This window comes from Nematostella vectensis, chromosome 15 (assembly GCF_932526225.1).
Source record: "Nematostella vectensis chromosome 15, jaNemVect1.1, whole genome shotgun sequence".
Classification (NCBI taxonomy): Eukaryota; Metazoa; Cnidaria; class Anthozoa; order Actiniaria; family Edwardsiidae; genus Nematostella; species Nematostella vectensis.
The window spans coordinates 9,951,323-9,973,616 of NC_064048.1; the positions used below are offsets into that span (position 1 = coordinate 9,951,323).

At 37.1% G+C, this 22,294-nt stretch overlaps 3 protein-coding genes across 3 annotated transcripts; 1 reads left to right on the forward strand and 2 right to left on the reverse strand.

The window, feature by feature from the left end:
- Positions 1–70: 70 nt before the first annotated feature.
- LOC116619411 (E3 ubiquitin-protein ligase MYLIP) lies at positions 71–10,404 on the reverse strand. Its single transcript, XM_032384169.2, has 4 exons — positions 10,190–10,404; positions 9,840–10,030; positions 9,188–9,643; positions 71–3,364 (listed from the first exon to the last, which is right to left on the reverse strand). Exons 1-4 carry the CDS (start codon positions 10,274–10,276, stop codon positions 2,668–2,670), a joined length of 1,431 nt encoding a protein of 476 aa, XP_032240060.2. The 5' UTR covers positions 10,277–10,404; the 3' UTR covers positions 71–2,667.
- A 4,472-nt stretch (positions 10,405–14,876) lies between these two features.
- On the forward strand, positions 14,877–17,874 carry LOC5514525. The gene is made up of 2 exons (XM_001634689.3): positions 14,877–15,369; positions 16,140–17,874. The coding sequence occupies exons 1-2, from the start codon at positions 14,979–14,981 to the stop codon at positions 16,439–16,441; spliced, it is 693 nt and encodes a 230-aa protein (XP_001634739.2). The 5' UTR covers positions 14,877–14,978; the 3' UTR covers positions 16,442–17,874.
- Positions 17,875–18,644: 770 nt separating this feature from the next.
- LOC5514524 (bcl-2-like protein 1) lies at positions 18,645–22,002 on the reverse strand. Its single transcript, XM_032384097.2, has 2 exons — positions 21,172–22,002; positions 18,645–19,935 (listed from the first exon to the last, which is right to left on the reverse strand). The coding sequence occupies exons 1-2, from the start codon at positions 21,595–21,597 to the stop codon at positions 19,801–19,803; spliced, it is 561 nt and encodes a 186-aa protein (XP_032239988.1). The 5' UTR covers positions 21,598–22,002; the 3' UTR covers positions 18,645–19,800.
- Positions 22,003–22,294: the final 292 nt, after the last annotated feature.

Here is a 22,294-nt window from a genome sequence, read left to right on the forward strand (position 1 = left end):
TGAATTTTTGAGGGAGGGGAGGGAGGGTGTTGGCGTGAAATCCAAATGCTAAATAATCATTCACACTATATTCCTTTTCTCTTATCTATTAAAATTCAATTAATAATAATGACAATAATAATGGTTACAGCAATATAGAAATATTAGCATCGCTGGCAACAATCTGGACTAATCTTTTTTTTTACAATTGTTCAATTTATCTTTTTATTTTAGAAATCTATTAGACACTATTATTTTGAACTATTTCTAAAGGCTTAGCAATAATTATATTAAAATCAAGGAACAAATCCTTATTACGTAATAATAAAGCTCTTGCAGTAATATGTGCAATGTGACGTCACATCTTCGTCACTTTGGCATTAAATTGTCCTAGTACCCAATCCCCTTATGATACAGACTAAAGGATTATGGGAAGGCTGACGTGTGTTAGATTGTGGGGCAAATGTATTCGTCCCCATTTCTATTTAACGTTTTAGTGGGTCATGTTAAATAAACTCGATAAATATATATTCACAATTTTACAATAGGTCACACAACGTGAATTTGACTGTGTGACGCGTGTAACGCGTGTAACGTAACTCCCTATTTATAATCTTTTCATAGGGCTAAGCACCTACGTAGCAAACGCATGGTATGGGAAGAGTTAAAATCACATTTGTTGTATCGCCAAATCCCATTATCGTGCCATAGGCCACATAACCTCGCACAACGAAGAAATGTGATTGATTAGTACAAGACAAGAAATAGGTTGGAACTTCCAGCCCGTCGCAACCACCCGCCCATGCACACTTGTTTCTTACCTTTACATATGCTACGCAGGCTCAGAATAAATATAAGCTCCGTAGTCTATAAATAATTTCATGGATGTGTTGATAGAGTCATATGAGCAGAACGCATTTCGCTTCGTCTACACACTAGCATCATACACTTATTTCAAATAAGGTTGCAATCGGAGAATCTATGTGTCGTAACCCGCAGTGCTTTATGGGTATCAAATAAATAAAATAAATAAAATAAGCGTAAATATAAACAGACCACTAAACACATCTTTAGAAAGCTTAAGAATGGTTGTTTATGTACCTATTAACGTTCACATGGCGTTCAGAGACCGGATCCAGCCTTATTTGCTCTACTCAATGATCACTGCGGGCTACGATACATTGATTCGCGGATGCGACCAGGTGTAAACATGTTTACTCAGAACAAGCTTCAAGCTTCAGAGTGAAAGATTGACGTATAAAGATCGGATCTAGCCTAAATAAGTCTTAGCAAAGTGGTAAGCAACCTTAACAATGCCCTTACTTTCTCAAAAATTAGGTCTATTATTAAAAATACTTTTTTTTATAAAGTGATTACTTTTAACATATTTCGGGGCTAATAAGAATCAAGCATTTGCCTTGACGCCGGCTAGCCGCCTAGGAAGAAAATGTTTCGAACCAGAAATTTCTTAAATACCTAAGCTTACTTTTCAGACGTTTGAATGAAATAATCACATGCGGGAAAAAGCAAACCAGGTCATCACTTTAAATCGATCATTAATTTGCTTAGAAGAAATTTAGAATTTTGCAATGTATAGAATTTAAAGAAAATAACCCAGAGGCTTGATTTCCGATGAAAACTTCTTGAATGAAGACATAGAAAAGACGATACTTTCATACATTCCATCAGAGGATTTTGTAAGCAAACATGATAAAATAATAGTGAAATTATGAATAATCACGCTCCCCCCTGTTTGGGAAAGGAGAGATAAAGATAAGAAATTATATTCTATTTTGGCAAGCCTTTAAATTCCGTTAAATTCAACCTCGTAAATTGTAAATTCAACTCGACCCTTTCGTAGAGGCAATAAGATGTAAGTGCTAGAATTAACTTATATTAAAGTATAGATTTGAAAAATAATAAACGGTAGCAAAACAATAGCTGGTAACAAAGGTACGGTAAGATATGGAACAAAGTAGCGAGACGCCATTAAAACAACAAAAAATTAAAAATGGGAGGAAAAAAGCAACAATACAACAAATACAACAAGAAAAAATCTACAAATGTAACAAATGCATTAGTAGAACAACCAACAATACCAGAAACAGCTAAAATGGCAACAACCGAAGACAGCCGCATTAGCAGCCACCACGAACAACAGTAACAACAACAACAGTGTCATCAACAATAACTGCAACAGTTAAACCAAAACAGCTCTTCAAACAACAACAGCAATCAGCAATCAGCAATCAAATCAGCAACAGAAATGACAACAAAAACAGCAGCGGTAATATCGACAAAGATGAACAAGAAATAAATCAGCAACAGAAATGACAACAAAAACAGCAGCGGTAATATCGACAAAGATGAACAAGAAATAAATTAGCAAAAGAAATGAAAACAAAAACAGCATCACCAAAACTGGTCTATCTCCTTGTTTTCAAGGCTCGCCACACGGCGCTATAGACCGTTTTGACAATGTTGCGCGCGCATTCTAAATGACAGACTGGTGGGCCAGTCTTAAAAAGTGTACGGAGTGGCGCTTACAGACGACGCTATAGAAATTGCTGCCAGAGTGCTACTTTCGCGGGGTTTTGGAGTCACATTCCTCTTTTTCCGCATTATGGATCAGCTGTGGCCCGCCAATCTGTGGCATTTTGGATGCGCGCGCAACATTATCAAAACGGACTATTCACAGGGAAAGAAAACTCTCTGCGCATACGTGATCTGACTACGGCACAACGGGCACTCCTTGCACAGGGCGGAACACTCCACGCAACATACCACGTGACCACACGGGCAGAACGCGGTCGCCACCTCAACGTCCATACAAATTTGACAAATCCTCGCGTCCTGAAGGTGCCAGACCATCTTCTTCAACTCCTCTGGGCTCAACTTCTCTATATCACCATCCCCGAGCTCTCTCCGACACGTCCCCGAGTCCCTCTTCCGAAGACTGTAGAACTTTCGATGACTCAGCGGAGATTGCACCGGACGGTATTCGGGCATCGAGTGTCGTCCTCGGTTGTCGCGGCCTACTCGGCTCATATTGCGACCAATGTTCATCTCGCTCCAGGCATGGCTGTACGCTTGTCGGCGAGTCCGCTGGACGTCAAATAAATATGTTTTTCCGATGTCATTCGAGGGAAGAAATACCGTCGCTACCCTTCCGAGTAGCGTCCGGGTGCATTGATCGATAACTGAACGTTTGACGGTGTTGCATTGGTAGAATGTGTGGTACTCGGTGAATGTTCGGAAAAGTCCGACAGCATCACACTCGGTTTTGAGTTTGTAGGTTACTCGCTGAGCCTGCACTCCGCTGCCATGGACCACGGTGAAGCAGCGGTTGTTGTAGGAGACGGTCGATACATCTTCAAAGTTTATCCTGAAAAAGGATAAAAAGCGGTTTGAAAATTTGAACCAGGCCACCATTTGACGTTCCTGAATAATAAAGGTTTGAGTATTCTGATTGGTCAAGGGTCAATATGTTGTTAGAGGACACACGCACATATGGTGTCAGCATGAGCGAAACAAATAGATGTCCTGCTTTTCATGCAGTTGTTCTCTAGTAGATGCCCAGAAGACGAAACAACGTGCCATGGGCAACAGTCATGCAACTTGACTGCGTCTCGTATTTTCTTTTTTTGTGACGTCATTTCATAGGAAGAAACCGTTGTCGTTTTAGGGGTCTGGTACCGAGGATTTTTCGTTTCTATTTTCAGAGGCCTTCTCTATTGACACGCGTTGCGTCACAAAAGCTTCGTTTGGTAAAACGAATCATGATGAAAACAGAGCTGAACAGATCAAGTATGCTTGTGGTGGAATCATTCCTTTCCATCTTGGTTTTAATTGCGAACTCGTCAACTTCTCTGGATGCTTGTGTGTGTGGAATCATTTCTTCGGTCTTGGTTTTGAGGTTTAAGAACTCGTAAACACTTCATAAGCATTTCATATGAGATCTGTCTTGTGAAAAACATATTTAGATATCAACAAACTTGTACATTATACGTTAAATGAAGCCAAATCCCGCTCTTGTTTTCTAGTCGCCCCTTTTCGCAGCCTCGACCGCCATGTTGGATTTGAGTCATGTCACGTGATTTTTTGTTTTATAAATTCGAGAGATAACTATACCCTTTTTAGGGGTTTGAACTGGACTTTTGAATACAAAGGTGTCCTCTGGAAATGGTTCCTACACCTGGATAAAGCCAAGAGGTGTGGCCGTCTGTATAAAACTATTCTTCAACGTTTTCAGTTTACTTGGAATGACAAAGCAACTGTCCTTTTTGGATGTATCACAATAATCTAAATACAAGCTCTGTGTTGAACGGTCAAAGTGAATCAATTTTTTCGTTGTGGTTTCACATTGAGTTTTAAATTTCGAGGAAAAGAACGACAATGAAAACAATGATAAACCGAACTGAGAACTGAGTAGCATACACACATTTACTGTTTAGTGGAAAATCATGTCCACATATTTGTATTTTGGTATTCTTTTGCAGGTAAGTACGACCTCCTTTAAAGTGACAAGCATATCTGAATGCCTAGCACAAGGTATTTTCTTCAGGTTTCCTGTGGTTAACCGCGAGGGTCTGGGGTTTAGGGCTACGTCACCTTATCAATCCTAGGGAACCCAAAACTATACCGACCAGCTGTCTATAAACGTTTTATATAAAAAAGTACAATTTCATATACCTGTCAACCTAAGGGGTAACAAAAAGTAAAAATAATAATAACAATAATTGCAACAGCGAAATAGTATTGCTCGAAGGCAGAGTAAATAGATCAGCTTCATATTTAGTCTGTATAATTAAAAGCACCGTAGTGAAGCCAGCAGGCGACTCAGCAGGAGACTCAGAGAAGTTAACAGAAGAGAAGTCAGAAGAGTCAACATCCGTGTACAAAAGCCCATAATAAAAAATAAAAAACAGACAAGCACTTTAGAGCAATATAAAAGAGAAAAATTCCCAAAACCTTGAAAAGTATACATAAGAGAACCATTAAATGTGGATAGTAAACAATAAGTGCTTAGAGCTTTTGGGTTATATACGTGCTTTTAAAGACAATAAGGTGGTTTTGTAAACAGCACAGGAGGAAATGGATAAGTCTTAAAAACAATCTTATTAGAGTTACAAGTTCAAAATTGAAGGTATAGATGAGTTCATTTTGAAGGAATAAAAGCGGATGTGTTTGCTAGCGAGTGATTACCCTAATATCGTCCATTACCCATCTCTTTTACAGGTAGCAGTAATATTTTTCTCCATCATGCTCAATATCTGGCCGTGACAGACGAATCCCCTCGGGATACTCAAGGCGTTGACAGATTACGCGATAAGCGGCCCGAAGGGCTTTATTTAGATGCACACGTAGTGGTTGCAATCCGCGCTACCTTGGCCTGTTGGCTAGCAAACGGAAAGCGAATTCTCCTTAGAAATATCGATTTTCTTGCCAAGTGTAAGGTTTCTCGAATTAGAGGATTTTAGAGATCCGACTTAATAAAAGCAATATCGCTTTTCTCGGATTTTCAAAACGGACTTTTCGGCGTATCAGGATTTCCCGGGTTGACGGACTTCTGGGGTCTCAGAATTTCGGATTGGCCATTTGCCACTCCTTAGCAAGACGACGTTTAAAAGTGCGACGGGTGCTATCGTTGAAAATGAAGTAATAATTATTAAATAATAAATGTTAATGAACATGTTTAATTTACATATAATCATTAATAATCAACAATAATTTGTTGAGCTCAAGTTTTACTTATGCTGGCAAAAAGCACTAACCTCAAAAAAGCAAGCATTTTTGGCACAATTTCATATAATGTCTTACTATTTGCTTTTTAACGGGAATGTAAAAACCACATGCACTTAATACTTTTTTATCTTTTAGCCCGAATATTATATATTTTAAATTCATACATCCTTTGTATCTTCATAAGCAAAACATTATTCACCGTCAAGACATTTCTACTGTTTGTATAATAAAAGCACTGCACGAAATAAAACCATCAGACCAAATTGCGTCTAAGGGAACCAAGTGACAAGCAAACATATTTTATTGATAAACTTAGGCGCGCCTCTATATTCTTGCCCCTATATACCACTCAGTCTCCTTTAAAAATAAAAGCTTCATCTTCTAGTATAGCGAAGAAATACAATCTCCAAGTTAAATTGTCATCAATTCGATATACGACTGATTTTATGTAGATGTGATTAACATATAGGAGGGCCTTTAAAGCTGGAGAAATATATCTGTATATCTTACAAGAATATTCAGCGAAAAGATTCTTACTGATTTTTATGGTGTTTGAAGATAACTGAAGAAGTAGATTAAGAGCATAGGGAACCAATCTTGTCAATTGACATTAATCCGAAACTTATCGTAAGAACTTAATCGAGAGTGAAACCACTCAGTAAAAAACGTAGTAAGTGGGCAGAATAGCGAAGATCCGTAAAAAATCAAAACGTCTTGAGGGAACATGCCCCTTTTTATCAGCTTTGGGTTGTGAGATTGCAAATGTATACTCTTTTATAAGAACCTTTTTTTATAAGAACGTCCAGCCTGAGATCTCACCAAATTTTAAGAACATGCTAAGAACTATTTGTCTACCCAGATAGCAGAAAAATTTTTCCTTTTTAGTCCTGATGCTTTCAAAAATACAAAATCAAATTGTGCTCATAGTAACAACCTTATTATTGCTATTGATCATTAGTGTAAATTATCTTCCTAATAATTTATTGGTTATCATATTCTTATACACTAAAAATTTAAGAACATCGTTAAGAACATATTCAGCCTTAAAATGTTCCAAAAATAAGAACGGCCCAGCCTCAACTGAAAACTAGACTTCTTAAAAAAAAAGAGAGTGTATTTTAAATTCTCAATGCAAAATCAGCGCTAGAGCGCAAATAAAATGTATATCAAAAATAAGAACGACATACTTTTCCATATATGCCCTTAATTTTTTTTTCACGTTTTGTGACTCATGGTGTGTTAAGGATAATCCTCAAGTATGTTCGCAGCCAAAGTGACGGTTTCTTTGCGACCAAAAGACGACATTGCAATAAAGCTTAACAGCTTTAAGCTCAAGTCCTTCTTTTTTGATCAACATAATATTTTGCCCATCCCTGAGCCTTTTCTTGCATAGAATCAGGATATACATCGATTCACGACCGTCATTTTAGCTAAACTAACCATAAAAAGCAGGCTACTAACTTTAAATTTAACCTCGTATATTCATGACGGCTTGGAGGAAAGAATATGTTGAAAATAAAATGCTTAAAATTGAAACCAGAAAAGAGGCAACAACCCAGGAGAGAGTTTTAGCATTATTTTTTACAGTCCTGCCATGGTACTACAAGCGCAAAAATCGCTCCTTTTAACGAGCTCCCCCACCCACCCCCTCTGGACATGCGTCTGTTGTCTGTTACAGCGAGCCCCAACAGCAAGAAAAAAAAAATGAAAGCGTGTATTTTTGAGAACCGGCTAAAGTTTTTTTCCGATTCTAGTTTATACCAACAGCATTTCAAATTACCTCAGTTTTTTCCCGATTCTAGTTTATACCAACAGCATTTGAAATTACCTCAGTTTTTTTTTTCCGATTCTAGTTTATACCAACAGCATTTTAAATTACCTCAGTTTTTTTTCCGATTCTAGTTTATACCAACAGCATTTGAAATAACCTTAGGTAAGCGGGTATTTAAAGACTAAAACATATTTCTATATTCAAGTTTTTTTTGTGTCTTAAGTAAACCAATTGCCAATTTGTTGTCTTAATCACACAGTGAAAATTAATCTTTACTTTATGACACCAATGATTGTTTTTATCAGACCTCAAAACCTCTACAGAAAAAAACATCAAAAGCTTTTGTCAAGTTTAAAAACGTTACCTTGATAAATCTTTGGAAAAAGACGAATATTGATGCTGCCAATGTTATTTGTTCATCAGAAAATATAATTTTTTGTAATCTTCTTTAAATTTCTCAATTTTGCTCTACATTATACTCATTAGTTCACCAATTCCATTTTTTTAGATTCCATTAAATTTCTTTTTTTTAAGTCTGACATATTATTTGATACCTTTTATCCCTTATCTTGTGATTCAACACTTCATGTAATTCAATCAATACACGGTTGTAATATAGTCGCCATAATTGGCAGTCCTATGACATACACTGGTCTTCAGGATGCTTTTTGATACCGCGCGTACGTATCAGCGGCAAGTTAGTCAGACGAAACAACTTCACGTTTTGCCGATGGATAAAAACCACAAAGAAACCCAATAATGGGCGTAGTTCTATCACAACTTGCATTCATGTAATCATTACCTGTTCTACCTACAGGAAGTCCCAAAAAGTGGTCAGAATTTAAAAGTGTTTATTTTTTTCTAATCACGTTTCAAAGATATAGGATGGTTTTCATTTCCACCGCAGTATGCTATCCAGGCATCTTTGAACTTCCCGGCTAAAAAGGCCTAATTTGTTCTCCTGCTAGAAAAGTTAATGATAAGAACGACTTTGAATCTTATTTGCATTCAAGACAGGAAGTCGATTTTTTGTGTACCTGAAGTGGTTTTGAAATATCACACACGATGAGAAAATGCACATATATTGATTATGACATTTAAACTAATTTGGATAGGTGCCTAAAATAATACACTGGAATACTTTTTATTTATACAAATTTCTATTTCACCTGCAGACTCCCGCTGTCTAATATGGATAAATTAAACAAATTACTTTAAAAGTTTTCCATTTTTTACACTTCACTATTTTTAAAGCATATCCACTCAAACTTCCTTTTAACAGAAATTTACTTTACCTGACAGACATTGATTGTTTGAAAGACAAAATGATATTCAGTTTACCTCTATGTCCCTACAACGAAAAGGACAAATCTGCATAGAACTGGATGGAAATTGCTGACTATTTTCATAAGTTTAATTTATTGCTTTCTGTATTTTATACAGCATATCTAACTCAAAAGTTTAGTAACTTGGAAAGCTGAATTTAAGCTGCAAGTTCTCAGTTAGAATAAAACTAAAGAGTTAAGTTAAGAAATATTTTTTTCAAAACACAGAGCGAATATAGATAAAAAAGTGAAAATCAATCCTAGAAACAGAAAATATATAATATGTGTAAAATATTCAACAAAATGTATCTGTAATAACCTCGTTTCTATGATATTTCAATAGAACACATTGCTATTTAACATATACCTCTTTTCGACGACTTTGCGGACAATTTCCCTTCCCTGTTTTGTGTCGAATTCTTGATTAACGCTGTAAACTTTGACTCCATCATTACCAACACAGATTTCAAGCTTTTTTGAAAACTTGTCTTTTGTGGTTTTACCCCGAAATACTTCAATGCCGTATCCGGGAACATTTGACAACAAATGCAGAAACTCGACTTTCGCCTCGTTTACTGTCGTATGAGCTAGTTGTATGTGCTCCGTTGCCGCATCCTTTTGTAAGTCTGAAGTCTTTGAATAAAATGTATGAAGAGCATTTGGTATAAAAGTCGAATATCGCGGTGGTTTCTCCGGGATATGGTCTCCAGTCTCTATTTGAGCTATAAGCGCACAAATCCGAGAAATTGTTTTTGTTTGAGATGCAGACAAATCAAGTTTTCCATTGCAAATGTAGCTCTTCAATGTCAGGTAATATTGATGCCTGAAAGACAACAAAAACAAATAAGATAGACCTTTAGTAATGTAAATTATTTTAAATAAATCATTTTAAATACACGAGGGGGAATTCCTCTTATCTCAGAAGTAAAACTCGCCATTCGTAGATTTTCTCAACGGAATTTGTTAGGCTGAATATTTAAATACGTTTGCAGATAACCTGCAGTTTAAATCCCGCTTACCTCGAAATTTCTTGTTGTAATTCTTGAGGTCTCACGAAGAATTTGACGAGAAAATAAAGTCTGTATGGTGGTTTACCGGTTAGCTGTACTGACAATGTATTTCGCATGTTTAGCCAACAACGATTTCCATTTCCACCATTGTATTTTAACCCAAAATAATCTTTCTCTACAAGGCGCAATTTTTCGCAAACCTGAAAAATAAAAACAGAAAGCCATTGGAAAAGTAATCTCTAATAACAGCTCGGAACCTTTCGTGTAGATATTGTTTTAATTTCTTTGGGAACTCATTGAGAAATCCAGTTCTGAATGGCACGGATCGGTCGTTGGTAGATCCTCAACAAGCTATGTACCTGGTCGAAGCATTCTTGGCCGACTGCATTTCGCGGCAGGAAAATCTCATGAATTATCCCACTCGGCTCCGACACAAAGCACCACATTTTCAAGCTTTTTCCTGCCAGTTTGGCGGAATTGAAATTTCAGGCCAAGTTGTTTCTTCGTTGCGGGTTCTTGATGGTGTTCCCCCGTTGCATGTGAAAGAAATTGACAACGAAACAGCTGAACCGTACCGGTGTATTTATTTTAGAAGTCAACCAATCAAATCGCGCCATTTCGACGTGATGTATAATTTGCAAATTAAGTATATAATTATGCTAAAATCAATTATTCAATACTGCGTCGCGTCCATTTTTGAGACTTTGTATGGGTTTGTTAGGAAACTCGTTCTTCTAAAATGCAGTAATCAAAGGGAAATGGCAAGATTTTAGCGCTAGAATTTTTAAGAATTCACGCGGAAATGCGCTCAAACTGCGCTTCCGGAAGCTAACAGAACTACTGTGAAAATAATAATGAGCTTTTACAAGGCAAGGAAGTATTTCTGTTAAGATCCTTTTTAACGAATTCAATACAAAACCTGAAAAAAAATCAAATATTGTTCTCAATTCTCTATAAAGGCCCCGGACAGAGTAATAATAATAAAAAAAACTCCCGTAAATAATTGAGCCAAATTAGACTAATCTTTCGTTCGGTATGGCTTATACTATTGCCCCATGCTGGTAAAATGATTAGAAACTCATGCAAATACCGTGAATACTTTCTGAAAAGCAACCTGTTGCTGATGGACCCATATGTGACGTGGCCAGTTAGTGTCACTTTCAATTATTTTCCCAGATCAATCAAGATGCGAAAAATGATCCCTTCTTCAATTCTTTGCCGTTAAACTATCTACTTTCACTTTCAAATACGAGTTGTTTTCTTCAGTTCTGAATGATTATATAGGCTTGTAGGAGTTGGTCTATGAGAGACGTTATTTTAGAAACTTGTTGTCAAGGGGACTCGTTTGCTTTTTTTGTCTACAAATGAGCAATTAAAAGCTCACAAAAGGATGACATTTTTCTCGGCATTTAAACTTTGACAATAATAGCTAAACCAATGCCCTCATGTGGTGTTTTGAATACAACTATGCATAAACAGGGGAAAAAGAAAAAAAACATTATGCTTATTACTTACTTAACGCAAGGCTTGCGAGCTCATGACTATTTTCCGTACTTAGAAAAGGAAAATTCTCGAGTTTAACAAAAAGTACATGCTGATAAAAATAAGTATTCAGGTTTCTTGAGTGTCACTGCAAACATGTGCTGCAAACTGCTCGTGATACGAACAGTCTCTACGTGCAACATATTATTGAGTCTGAGCCGATCACCAATCACGCTTACAGTCGATGATCTCTAGCGTTCAAGCAAGGGCGGGGAAAACGTCACTTTCACTCACCGCAAAGTGGATAAAAAATCATTGACTTGAGTTAATATAAATTACAATCATTTCAAAAAGCAGATTTCCGCTTGAGGAGAATGGCCTTTAGTGACGGTTTTACTAATTTATGAGTAGAGTTATTCGATAGAGATCTGTGAAGATTCCCGACTGCGCTTTTAGTTTCACATCGGCGGATATTGGTGCTATGTCTTACAACTACACGGAGGGCATTTGCGTCTTAGAAGCGTAATCTGCCGGTGATCGCCCCTTGAGGCGAGCCTTGATGAGCATGGCAGACAGCCATATATACTTTGCTGTCGTACGCATGCAGACATAAGTAAATAAATATAAAGCAGACATTTGAAAACGTGAGGTTCAATACCTGGAGCGTTAATTCTATCGGCGGATTTGGGGGAGTGAATGCGATATTTTTTATTGAATTTGGTTAATAATCAAACTTTTTTTAGACGGCTCTTTGGAGTGTCAACGCCTGATGTGCTTTCCAATAATGAATAAAAATCCGAACAACAAAGGCCGTGTCAGACAAGGGCACGAACTAACCCCCTTAGGGTGGAGTCTCGGCTTTGTGGGAACATTTATTGTCGCTGCCGTCGTTCAACCATGAGCAGTAAGTAAGCGGTTCCTACTTCACAACACGATGGTTATACTCATCGGAGCATCTGTAAGGTCCATATTTGCAAGACACATTTTTTTCTAATAACTGTTTTCCCTCTGTTCTCATCAGCGTTTCCTTGGGTTTTAGGTTTAAATTTTCTCGCGTTCTTACTCAGGAAAACAGGCTTGTAGGCAGAACGTTTTTATAAATAGCTACATATGAATACTCTTTAAAATTAAAACAATGATGTAACAAGCCTACCGAGAGAAACACGTTTTGTATGATAACAAAGATAAAGAATTCCGTCTCACACGTTACCATCTGGTTACATACGGTTGAATGAGGGAACATGAATTTTTTTTCATTTTATTTTATGCATAGTGGGTTGATATATGCCCCTGCTATTATAATCTGATTGGACCGTGTACTTAAAATCATATATAAATTGCTTTTTTGTTCCGATAATGTTTTATTATATATGCTAATGTTTTTCCATTCGTGATGTACCGTGCTCTATAATAGAAAGAATACGTGGTCAACAACCGCTTAGGGATACGTGTACGGGAGAAGGGGCTCTGATTTTTTGGGGGGGGAGGGTCCTTTTTTCGAATGTCTAAAGGAAGGGTCCTAATTTTTTTCATCTCTTAGGGGAGGGTCCTTTTTTTCAAGGGGGGGGGGGGGTTCTAGATGCATAGACGATGCGCCGGAGAGGCTGATGGGGAGGACGATAGCTCGGAGAGTGACAGAGGAGGAAAGGTCCGTTCGGATTTGCCGTACTTGGAGGAGCTGTTACGCCGCAAAATGTAATAACTAGCGCAAAATGTAATCCTAACGCGAAATGTAATAACTTTCAACGCAAAATGTGATAACTCTTTAACGCGAAATGTAATAACATTTCAACGCAAAATGTTATAAAATATTTAAAGCGAAATGTAATAACTCAAAATGTAATAACTTCACCTAATGGCTATAAACCAACCTAAAAGCTGTACTATGGAAATAGAAAAATATGCACTATATGGTAGTTAACATATTAAAGGTTTTTGATGACTTCAGTAATGATGACATAGTAGCTTTAAAATCAACTATCCGCGGAGCCAGACATCGAAGAAAAAAAAAGGTATACAAAGGTGGTATACAAAATATGGTAGCAAATATTGGTAACTAATTTTCTCAAGTTTTCGGTACGGGATGTCCGTCCGTTCGACCGATTAAAAATATAGATATTTTAAAATCTCATGAAAGAAACATCGTATATGTAAAGGGAGTGCAACGATATGGTCACGTGGACAATTGTCTGGCTCCGAGGATAGTTGATTAGAGATTTTCATAAGCTGTGAGAAACGACAGTATATTCTAAGCCTCCTCCGCAAGCGTCTTTGAACGTTAAAAACCAAGACTGAATCTCTAAGATTCTCGCGGTTTCCCTGTGGTCTGACAATTTGCCTGCGGGGAGGCTAAGTATATTCGAGGTATATATTCAACTGGTTGAAGTAAGACACATGTTTTACCAGGCGTTCCTGGTTTTACGTACAGGGTCGCAGGGGTGGTGACGGGGGTGATGTCACCCCTTTTCGGACCAAAAAAAGCACCTTACTTTTTTTTCTTTTTAAATATCTATCTATGTATTCTTCGTTTGTCAGACTCCCTATAAAAACATATGCACTTGTGTATATTACCACACGCTAAACGGAGCGCAACCGACAAATTCATGCCCACACATAGTAGAGTGGACAAGCAGCAAGCTGAAGCTGCGAGGAGCTCATCAACATGCCCCACTGGCAAAGCTTTAGCAACAAAAAAATAGATTTTAACCAACTGCCGCGGGCATAGGCATATGAGTTCATAAATGAGCTCGGATAAGAAAGGTTATGTGGAATAGCTTAGTCAGCACCGGATGTCGAATATCAAGGATGCTGCCTTCATTTACTGAATCTAGTATCTCGTAGGAGGTTATGTGGGAATAGCTAAGTCAGCTCCAGACGCCGAAAGGATGCTACCTTCATTCACTGAATAAAGTCATTTGCCACGCCTGCAATATAGTACGCAATATGTTGGATTCTTGCCATGAGCTTTACAAGTTTTTTGACAACTCGCCGGCAGCTTTAAAAGTGTGTTGTGATTGATATAGTTGCACCCGAGAATAGAAGGCGCAAACTGGCAGATTTTTGCAAAATTTGCTGGGTTGCACGCAATAGTGTCGGTCGACAGGATGGAGATCTGTAAGCGTTTTATGGCAGGGCAACCATGACAGATGGCGTTATATTCTTTTCTAATTCTTCCTCCGGTTAAGTCCGTAGTAAGAGGAGCTGTTATGGTTGTGGTTTTCTGTAATTCAAAACTTTAATAAAAAACGCGATTTTCACAAACAGGGAAAATAAAAGTATTCTCGAAATTTTGTAGAAGAATTTGTAACATGAAATATATATTCCTTAAAATCTGAAGAAAAAAATAATCGCGACAGCTGTCAAAAAGGTCACCCCCCCCCCCCCCCCCCCATCCTGTCTAAATCCTAGATCCGCCACTGGGTCGTCCTTTTCGTTCCCTGTATTCGTCTTACTCATGGCGCCTCTTTGTCCCCGTTCCCGTTTTTTGCCGGAAAAATATTGGTATATTTCCAGACTCTTGAAAAAATTCTAACCAGGATGCAGTTCGACCTCCGCTCTCCTCAGTCTCTCTGATCGCGTGTCTTGAATGACGCTCCGTTCTTCGAACTGCAAAATGGCGGAGGAGCAAAAGTCTCGGTGGAAAACGCTGTGAAGAGTCATCTGAATATGGAGAAAATCGCTATTATACCGCTTCTACTTAGCTTAGCTACTCTCCTAGCTATTACAACGGACATTTGTGCAGCTAAAACGGAGAAACCAAAATGTGAGGTGAAGGAAGAGAGGGCTTATATTATTGACATCAAGGCATCGAAGAAAGCGACGAATGAAAAGGCAACTGTTGTTTCTGGCTTAAACGTCTCCACCGAAGCTGCCTGTAGCAAGGCTTGCTGTGAAGAGGACCTCTGCAATATTTTTATTTTCTACAATGGGAGCAGCCGCAAGATTAATTGCTTTTTGCTCGATTGTGAACCTGAAAAGAACTGTGTCCGAAAAGAGTTTGCGAATTCCGTGGTTGGAGTGATGATGAAGACTAAAGCGATTGATGTGGACACTAGAGGTTTGTGATTTCTCTTGTTTTCTTTATCTATGATCTAGAGCTCTGCAGAATAATGACTGGTAATTAGAGGAATGACAACCCTATTTAGTATTCTCGTTCAAAATCAAAACAAATTTGTTTGATTAAAATTTTCTCAACCATATTCAGAAATATTTTGTTTCGTTATAAGCATTATACATAAGGTGTTACTAATTTTATCCAGTTTACTTTCTGTCATATGAACTAAATTTTAATTTAATATAACATGGAAGATACTATTTATTATTCATGGTTCAAAATCTTATTTGATTGACTGAATGAAAGGGCATCTATTATACTTTTTATATTTATTATAACATACAATTTTATTACATCATTTTGATGACACACTATACAAAAAGAGAATAAAAAAACAAGCAAACAGTTACCTCTTTTTCAATAATGTGTGATATGTTTATATGCCCTAGTCAATTGAAACCCCCACCCCCATGGTCAGGGGAAGTGTGGGGTTAACGTGGGGGCTTATATCACCTTTGAACCTATGCCCCCAGTGCCCCACCCCCTGCTATGGCCCTGGAAGAGATGGTGATTTGAATACACATACACATTTGACATCATTGCACACTGTTTTGTCTGACTGGCTTTATTCTTGATAGAATATGTGACCACTCTCACCAATACATTTAGTCATTAAACTGTGAGAGCTAGAAATAATCAAATCTTATTGACTCTTATTCGATCTTGATTGAGGTGATATGATTGATCTTTGAAGATTGTTTATCTAATTGCAGAAATGTCCACAGAACAATCTTCCACCCCTCGCAGAACCACTACGAAACCCAACACTGCAGAAAATAAAACAAGCACAGTGCTAACATCAATGTCAACACAGTCAAGTACAGCTACTGTCGGCAAGGCTAACATACACTGGAAACAGCCACACAATCATACCAGCAAATCAGCCCTGGTAATAGCACTTTGCTTCGGATTCCTGTTTCTGTTTGCTGTCATTGTGCAAATTGGAAGGCCATGGCTGCGTTTCCTTCAGCGCCCACGCTACTCAAAGGTAGACTATTTGATGAATGGCCTTTAGATAAGTATACTTAGGTACAAATTCAAAGTACACAGATAATTGAGCCAGAGTATGAATTATAGTTGAGCTCCAACGGGGGGGGGGGGGGGTTAATAAAACAGACAGGGGTGAACGTCGGCAAAATAAATTTTAACCCTAAGGGAAAGCACTTGAGGTGTTGTCAACAGAAATTCTCGCCCCTAACAGGGTTCAAAATAATAGCCGGCTGTTTTCCGGTCTTTGCAGTCTTTTTTTCTGTATTCCTCTCTCATATTTAGAGTATACAGGCTTTTTTCCCCACCAAAATCCACAAAGACGGTAAAATCTAGCAGATGTAAAAAAATATATTTTGAACCCTGCCTAAGAGATAGCAAATTGGGTGTGTTTGAAGGAATTTTTAATTCCAAGAGATAGCAGAATTGGAAAAACTGTTAAACATCGCCAAGGAATAGCAGTTGGTAAAATTTTTAACCCCAAAAGATTGGATTATCACCCAGCTGCTTTTCTGGAGAGTCTCCCACCCCAATCTAGAGACTAATTTTCAGTCATTTCTACTTGATAACTCAAAATCTCTGCTATCTTGAAATGTTTTCCATTTACCATGAGTGTTGGAGTTAAAAAGATTTACTTTTGTTTAAAAAAAAATACCAAAGATACCAGCTATTTCCTTATTGCTGGCTTTCTAGGGAATTTTTTTGCTTTCATTACTTTTCAGAATAATGGCTTGTTAGCCCCTGTGTAACAGAACCAGTGTTGCTGGTCAAAATAACTAGAATAACTTAGACTATTGATTCCATAACAAAAACACCCCCTTGTGAACCTAGGGTGAGTGTGCACAAATTACTCAAAGCCACCAAATTATTGAAGAATCATCAAATACTGTTCTTTTTCCATATGATACCTGTGACAGCTTCCCCCTCCCCTTAGCAAAGCCTGGGTATGCGCCTGACATCCATGAAGTTTCTTGCCTAAGCTGCTAAACAGGTGCATATCTTGTCAGACGGTGCACACACCCCTCCTGGGATCACCGAATTTTACACAAATTTCTCATAAAAAATCCTGGCTACACACCTGTAGAATATTACTTGAAAAGCTGTTTTGTTTACATAAAAAGATACAAATTTATGTGCTCCTATTCAAGTCTAAAACCTAGTAAGATTTAAATGAATACTGTATGACAGCTTATACAATTGAAGGAGTCTTTATAAATTGTACTAAGATGGAGAAGCGTAACAATAACTTGTTGTGGATTGTAGCTACAGTATATAGCTTTGCATGTAGACATTGGATTTAAGGTGTTCTAGGATAATTGTTAGCTATAGATATAATCAGAAGGAATACTGTGGCCTACTTCTGAGTTGGTGTAAAATCCATAGCCTCTAAAAGTCTGATTGTAAATTTCTATTTAAACATGTAAAAAGATGTTTGGTTATTAAAGATATCCTTAGTTTAAATTTAGTGCAAAATTTTTGCTCCCACTCTTTTACAAATATTAAAATATATCTTGTTAGTTTATTTAATTGGTGATTTTTAATGCCTTTAATCACATCTAGCTCCCCAGGGAACTTACATAATATTGGCTTGAATACTGTAATGTCGTCATAGCTCTTAGCCCCCTACCATGCTTTAATCAGCATTGTTGATAGTTAATTCATAATTAATTTTGAACACAATGCTCTGAGGTCACTCCTCCAGATATTGCAAATAGGAAAAGGCTCTTTTATAAACTGATTAAAGCCTGGGGTGGTTTCTGCCCTGTATTACTGATTTATTAAACTTGGGTTGTTTTGCCGGTTTGGGGTATTTTTCTTAGTAGGGTGCCAAAAATTTCAATCACACAACATTTTTTTCATCATGAAATGATTTATTTCCTCAATTTCATCATGAAATTATTTCCGATACAGCCACCCCTCAGCAGTGGATTCTTGGCTAGGTATGGTCAGAATTTACATTTGCAGCCTGTTTGAGGCCTGCAAATAAAGCATTTTCTGGTACAGAGTTCCAATTTTTAACAGTTCTAAAAGAAAAAAGGCAATAATATCTAAAAAAAATATAAGGAAAAGACAAGCAGGGGCATATCAGTGCACCCCAACACTTCTTTTTTTTTTTATTCCCCCCCCCCCAAATGTTCTGAAGCCTCCTTGAAAAATTATTTTTCACTGATAATAAGGGGCTGTATGAAAGACTGATTTGTTGTAGAGTTTATAGAAGTTGAAACAACAACAATGAAACACTGACTTTTATCAATAACTCAGAGAACCTTTTTTCATACTGTATAACAACCAAATCTATCTCAGGATTAGGAATTCTTGCAAGGCCTATTTATTTGTCGAATAGTATGTCTGATGGAGGCACTGGACAAAATTTGCTTTGTCAAGCAAACTTAAATGTCTGTCAGAGCTCCAAGTTCTCATTGCCATGAATAAACCTTGTGATAAATAAAGCTAAACTGGATTTCTGCTATTGTCTACATTTTTCCAACCATCAGTATATATAATGATAAAGCTTTTTATCCATAATATTTTCCAACACCCACAACCATATGTAAGTAAATGTACAAAACTATTTGTCTACAATTCAGTGGTCCAGGTCAAATGGAAATAATTAGTCAAAAACCCATTCAATGACCTAACATTATACCAAATCAAGTACAAAATTCTTCCCAATGTATTAAAAATATACTGTGTAATATGTAAAAAAACACAACCATGTTGAACTGGGATATCTGGTAACCAAAAGGTTTGACAAAAAAAAAAACCCTTAACTGATCTTCTACAATGCTGATTCAAGATTTGCCATCATTAGGAATTTGAAGGGGCAGGTATAATTTTTATTTTTATGCTCAATATATTTTGCAGGAAAAGCATTCATGTGTTGTCTCCTTATTTCCAATGCATATTTTTTTCTCAATTTCGTTTTTCTGATATTATTTTTCTTAGGGGATCACATCCTCTCATCAATTTTTTAATTATCTGATCCTTGGAAGGGCATATAAACCTCCCCCTTTTGATAGAGTATAGACATCTGTAATCAGTCTACAGAAAAAAAAAACAACAACAACAACAACAAAAAAACAAGAAAAACTACAGCTGAATAAAAGGGTTTCCAGATAACCAGGTTCCACCATCTGTCTATATGTCTTCATTGAAGATACAAAAGCCATCTTGGACCATTATACATGGATTACAATCCTTTATCATTCGCCGAGTGTTGAAAACAGAGAACGTACAGTACTGTTCAGTGACTTCCAAGCTTTCTCTCCTGGCTCACTCTGTGTATAACCACAACTATACAAACTGAACCTTATCATACATTTATACAATCCCACAGTCAAAAGTTCTTATTCCATCTTCTCCTGTGGATGTAGAATTTTCAGAAAGTTATCGGCAAGCCAACATCAGCAACGCTCCAATCCCCAGTCCAGCAACAGCGGCCATTCCCCATCTTCCATTCCCTCGCTTGCTATCCTGGTCTGAGGAGTCATCTTCACGTTGAAAAAAATCTATAAATCCATCCTGAAAAAAAAGTGGAACAATTTACATTAAAATGCATAAAAACCAAGTGTCTCAGACGGGGCATGCATTCAAGCACAAATTATCTACAAAAAAATGCAAATTCTTCATCTCATTTGACAGGAACATTTAAAATAATCTTTGAAAATTCATATATGGAAGAAAATTCAAATTAAAGTTCAGATAGCAAAAGATTACAAAAAGCAAAAAATAAATAAATCGGTGTTTCAATAATAGTTGTCTTTGGATTTCTTTTAGTTCGCTTTGTGGATTTTTTTTTTTGGAAGAAGGTACATTTTTATTGTTATATCACAACATGATAAATACTGGCCAGCAGGAATTATGTTATGTATGACCAGTGACAAGAAGATGTTTTATCTCAAAATCTAACCACGAATGGATTTTTCATTCACAGGGAAATTTTACTACCAAAAAAAATACTACAAGACTGTACTGAACCCATAAACTATTTTCTTTAAAAAAGTTATCTTTTTGGCAAAATTCCCGTTATTCTAAATATGTCCTGTTTTGTTTACAAACCGTGGGAAAAATTTCTGTGAAAATAAATGTACATAATTCCGGAATAAATAAACTTCTCGAGCATTTTCTCGATTCTGTGGGCTTTATTTGCAATATATAAGTAACTTAAAAATCTGGCACTGGAGTGAAAAGCGAAAAGGTAAAAAGTGAAAACATAAAATAGGAAATAATTAAGAAATATGAGTCACGTTCTTAATTTTTTCTATGCCACAGTATTTTTATTCGAAATTCAGCTGCATGTTCGGAAGTTCTCGAATCGAGCATAATATTGTTTTCTGTCTATGAATTTTGTTTTTTGAGGAAAAAGTGTCCCCAATGTGTCTCACAACGCTGAATTACTTCCGAAATGAGTCGAATTTCAAGAAAAACATGTAAAAATCTAGCAAAAAAATGGTCATCAGAAAGTACCAGCTCTTGGAACCAAGATTGATCACATTTCATTATTTCCTGTGATTCAATTTTTGGCAGCGAGAGTACGGTATAAAAATTATATATATTTTTGGTATTTTGCTCCAACTATGGTAATATTCTCCCTCGTTTGTAAACACTCTCGAGCCACAGGAGGAAATCTTTGAAAAAAAAAACATTGAAAAATCCAAGAAAAATGCATGGACTTCAAAACAATCCCCATGCTCGCCTAAAACAATTACTACAGTGTTAGGGTTATTTTAAAGCGAGAAATACTTGTTGAAATCTTACCCAGCCACCATTTTCTCGAATCCAGCAGGACAGGTTTTGGTCCATGTAGCGTGAGACCCATTCTACAATGTCGTTCACTAATTCGTGTAATTCCTCTCTTTGGGCGCAATAAACTGCAAGGGTTGCTCCAAAAGCAAGAAAAGCAACAACTCTACCCCAGTTTTTGCCCGATTGGAAGATCTCATTGGCGATTCCAACAAAAGTTGGATAAGTTGAAATTGGAGTGAGATGCAGTTGGTCACACATAGAATGAAATAGCTCGCTGTTGTCCGCAATTAATTCATCAGCCACAATTCTTAAATGCTTCGAGGCTTTGGTCGGAGATTCCATATTAAATCCCTCCAGGAATATGTTATTTTGCCGTAGTTTGTAGCCGATGAAATCCTTCACCATTTCGTGGGATTGTGTATTGACTTGAACTGGCATGGTTTGCAGTTCGCGTGTAGAATCTGTTCCAAAAATATTTGAACCGGCTGTAAAGATCTCGCTTTCCTGAAGGCAATGGAAGATTGGGACTTTGGAGTTGTAAATCTTGGTTAATTTTATCTGCAGCTCTTCAATACGGAGCTTTGTTGCGTGGGGAAATTTGTCTTCTGTGTAATGCTAATTAGACTCCCTTGCTTTCTGGAAGCTGAAGCCACGGATCTTGTTTGATGTTTGGCTGCTTTTCAGGCGTGCAAGTCCACTTTTGTACAATTATTTCCAGATTTCTTCCGTTCCCAGCCACAAGGGTCCCTACAGGAAGCAATACGGGGCCTTTCAGTTTCAAATCCCGAATTCACTGCGAGGCCTTAATAAGTTTACTTTTGTCGGCTTATTCGGGAAAATTTGCAGGAAGAAATTCATTGATTGGCTGAATTACAAAAGGTATTGTCAATAGCTAATTAGGCCTACGTCATACTTAATTATAAATTCGCGTGCGATCTGAAAGACTCCACAGAAGGCAGAAAAAACTGTGAAATTGGAAACATATTTTCGCTGGAATTTTTAGAAAATTTTTTTTGAAGTGTTTAAATTGAGATTTCTATCTGTATCAGCTTTAAAAAAAACTCGTGATTAATTGTCATAAATTGCAAATAATGGCGACAGGAAGTACAGGAATCTATTATGACGTCAAAGCATT

What these genes read in the sequence shown, in the direction of transcription:
- LOC116619411 (XM_032384169.2), bottom strand. Translation starts at nt 10,276, where the DNA reads ATGTGGTGCTTTGTGTCGGAGCCGAGTGGGATAATTCATGAGATTTTC. An exon ending in GCCAAGAATGCTTCGACCAG is followed by an intron (nt 10,031 to 10,189) that starts GTACATAGCTTG and finishes TTTATTTTTCAG; the next exon opens with GTTTGCGAAAAATTGCGCCT. An exon ending in CGCAAAGTCGTCGAAAAGAG is followed by an intron (nt 3,365 to 9,187) that starts GTATATGTTAAA and finishes ATCCTTTTTCAG; the next exon opens with GATAAACTTTGAAGATGTAT.
- LOC5514524 (XM_032384097.2), bottom strand. Translation starts at nt 21,597, where the DNA reads ATGCCAGTTCAAGTCAATACACAATCCCACGAAATGGTGAAGGATTTC. An exon ending in TTCGAGAAAATGGTGGCTGG is followed by an intron (nt 19,936 to 21,171) that starts GTAAGATTTCAA and finishes CTTTTTTTTCAG; the next exon opens with GATGGATTTATAGATTTTTT.
- LOC5514525 (XM_001634689.3), top strand. Translation starts at nt 14,979, where the DNA reads ATGGAGAAAATCGCTATTATACCGCTTCTACTTAGCTTAGCTACTCTC. An exon ending in GATTGATGTGGACACTAGAG is followed by an intron (nt 15,370 to 16,139) that starts GTTTGTGATTTC and finishes ATCTAATTGCAG; the next exon opens with AAATGTCCACAGAACAATCT.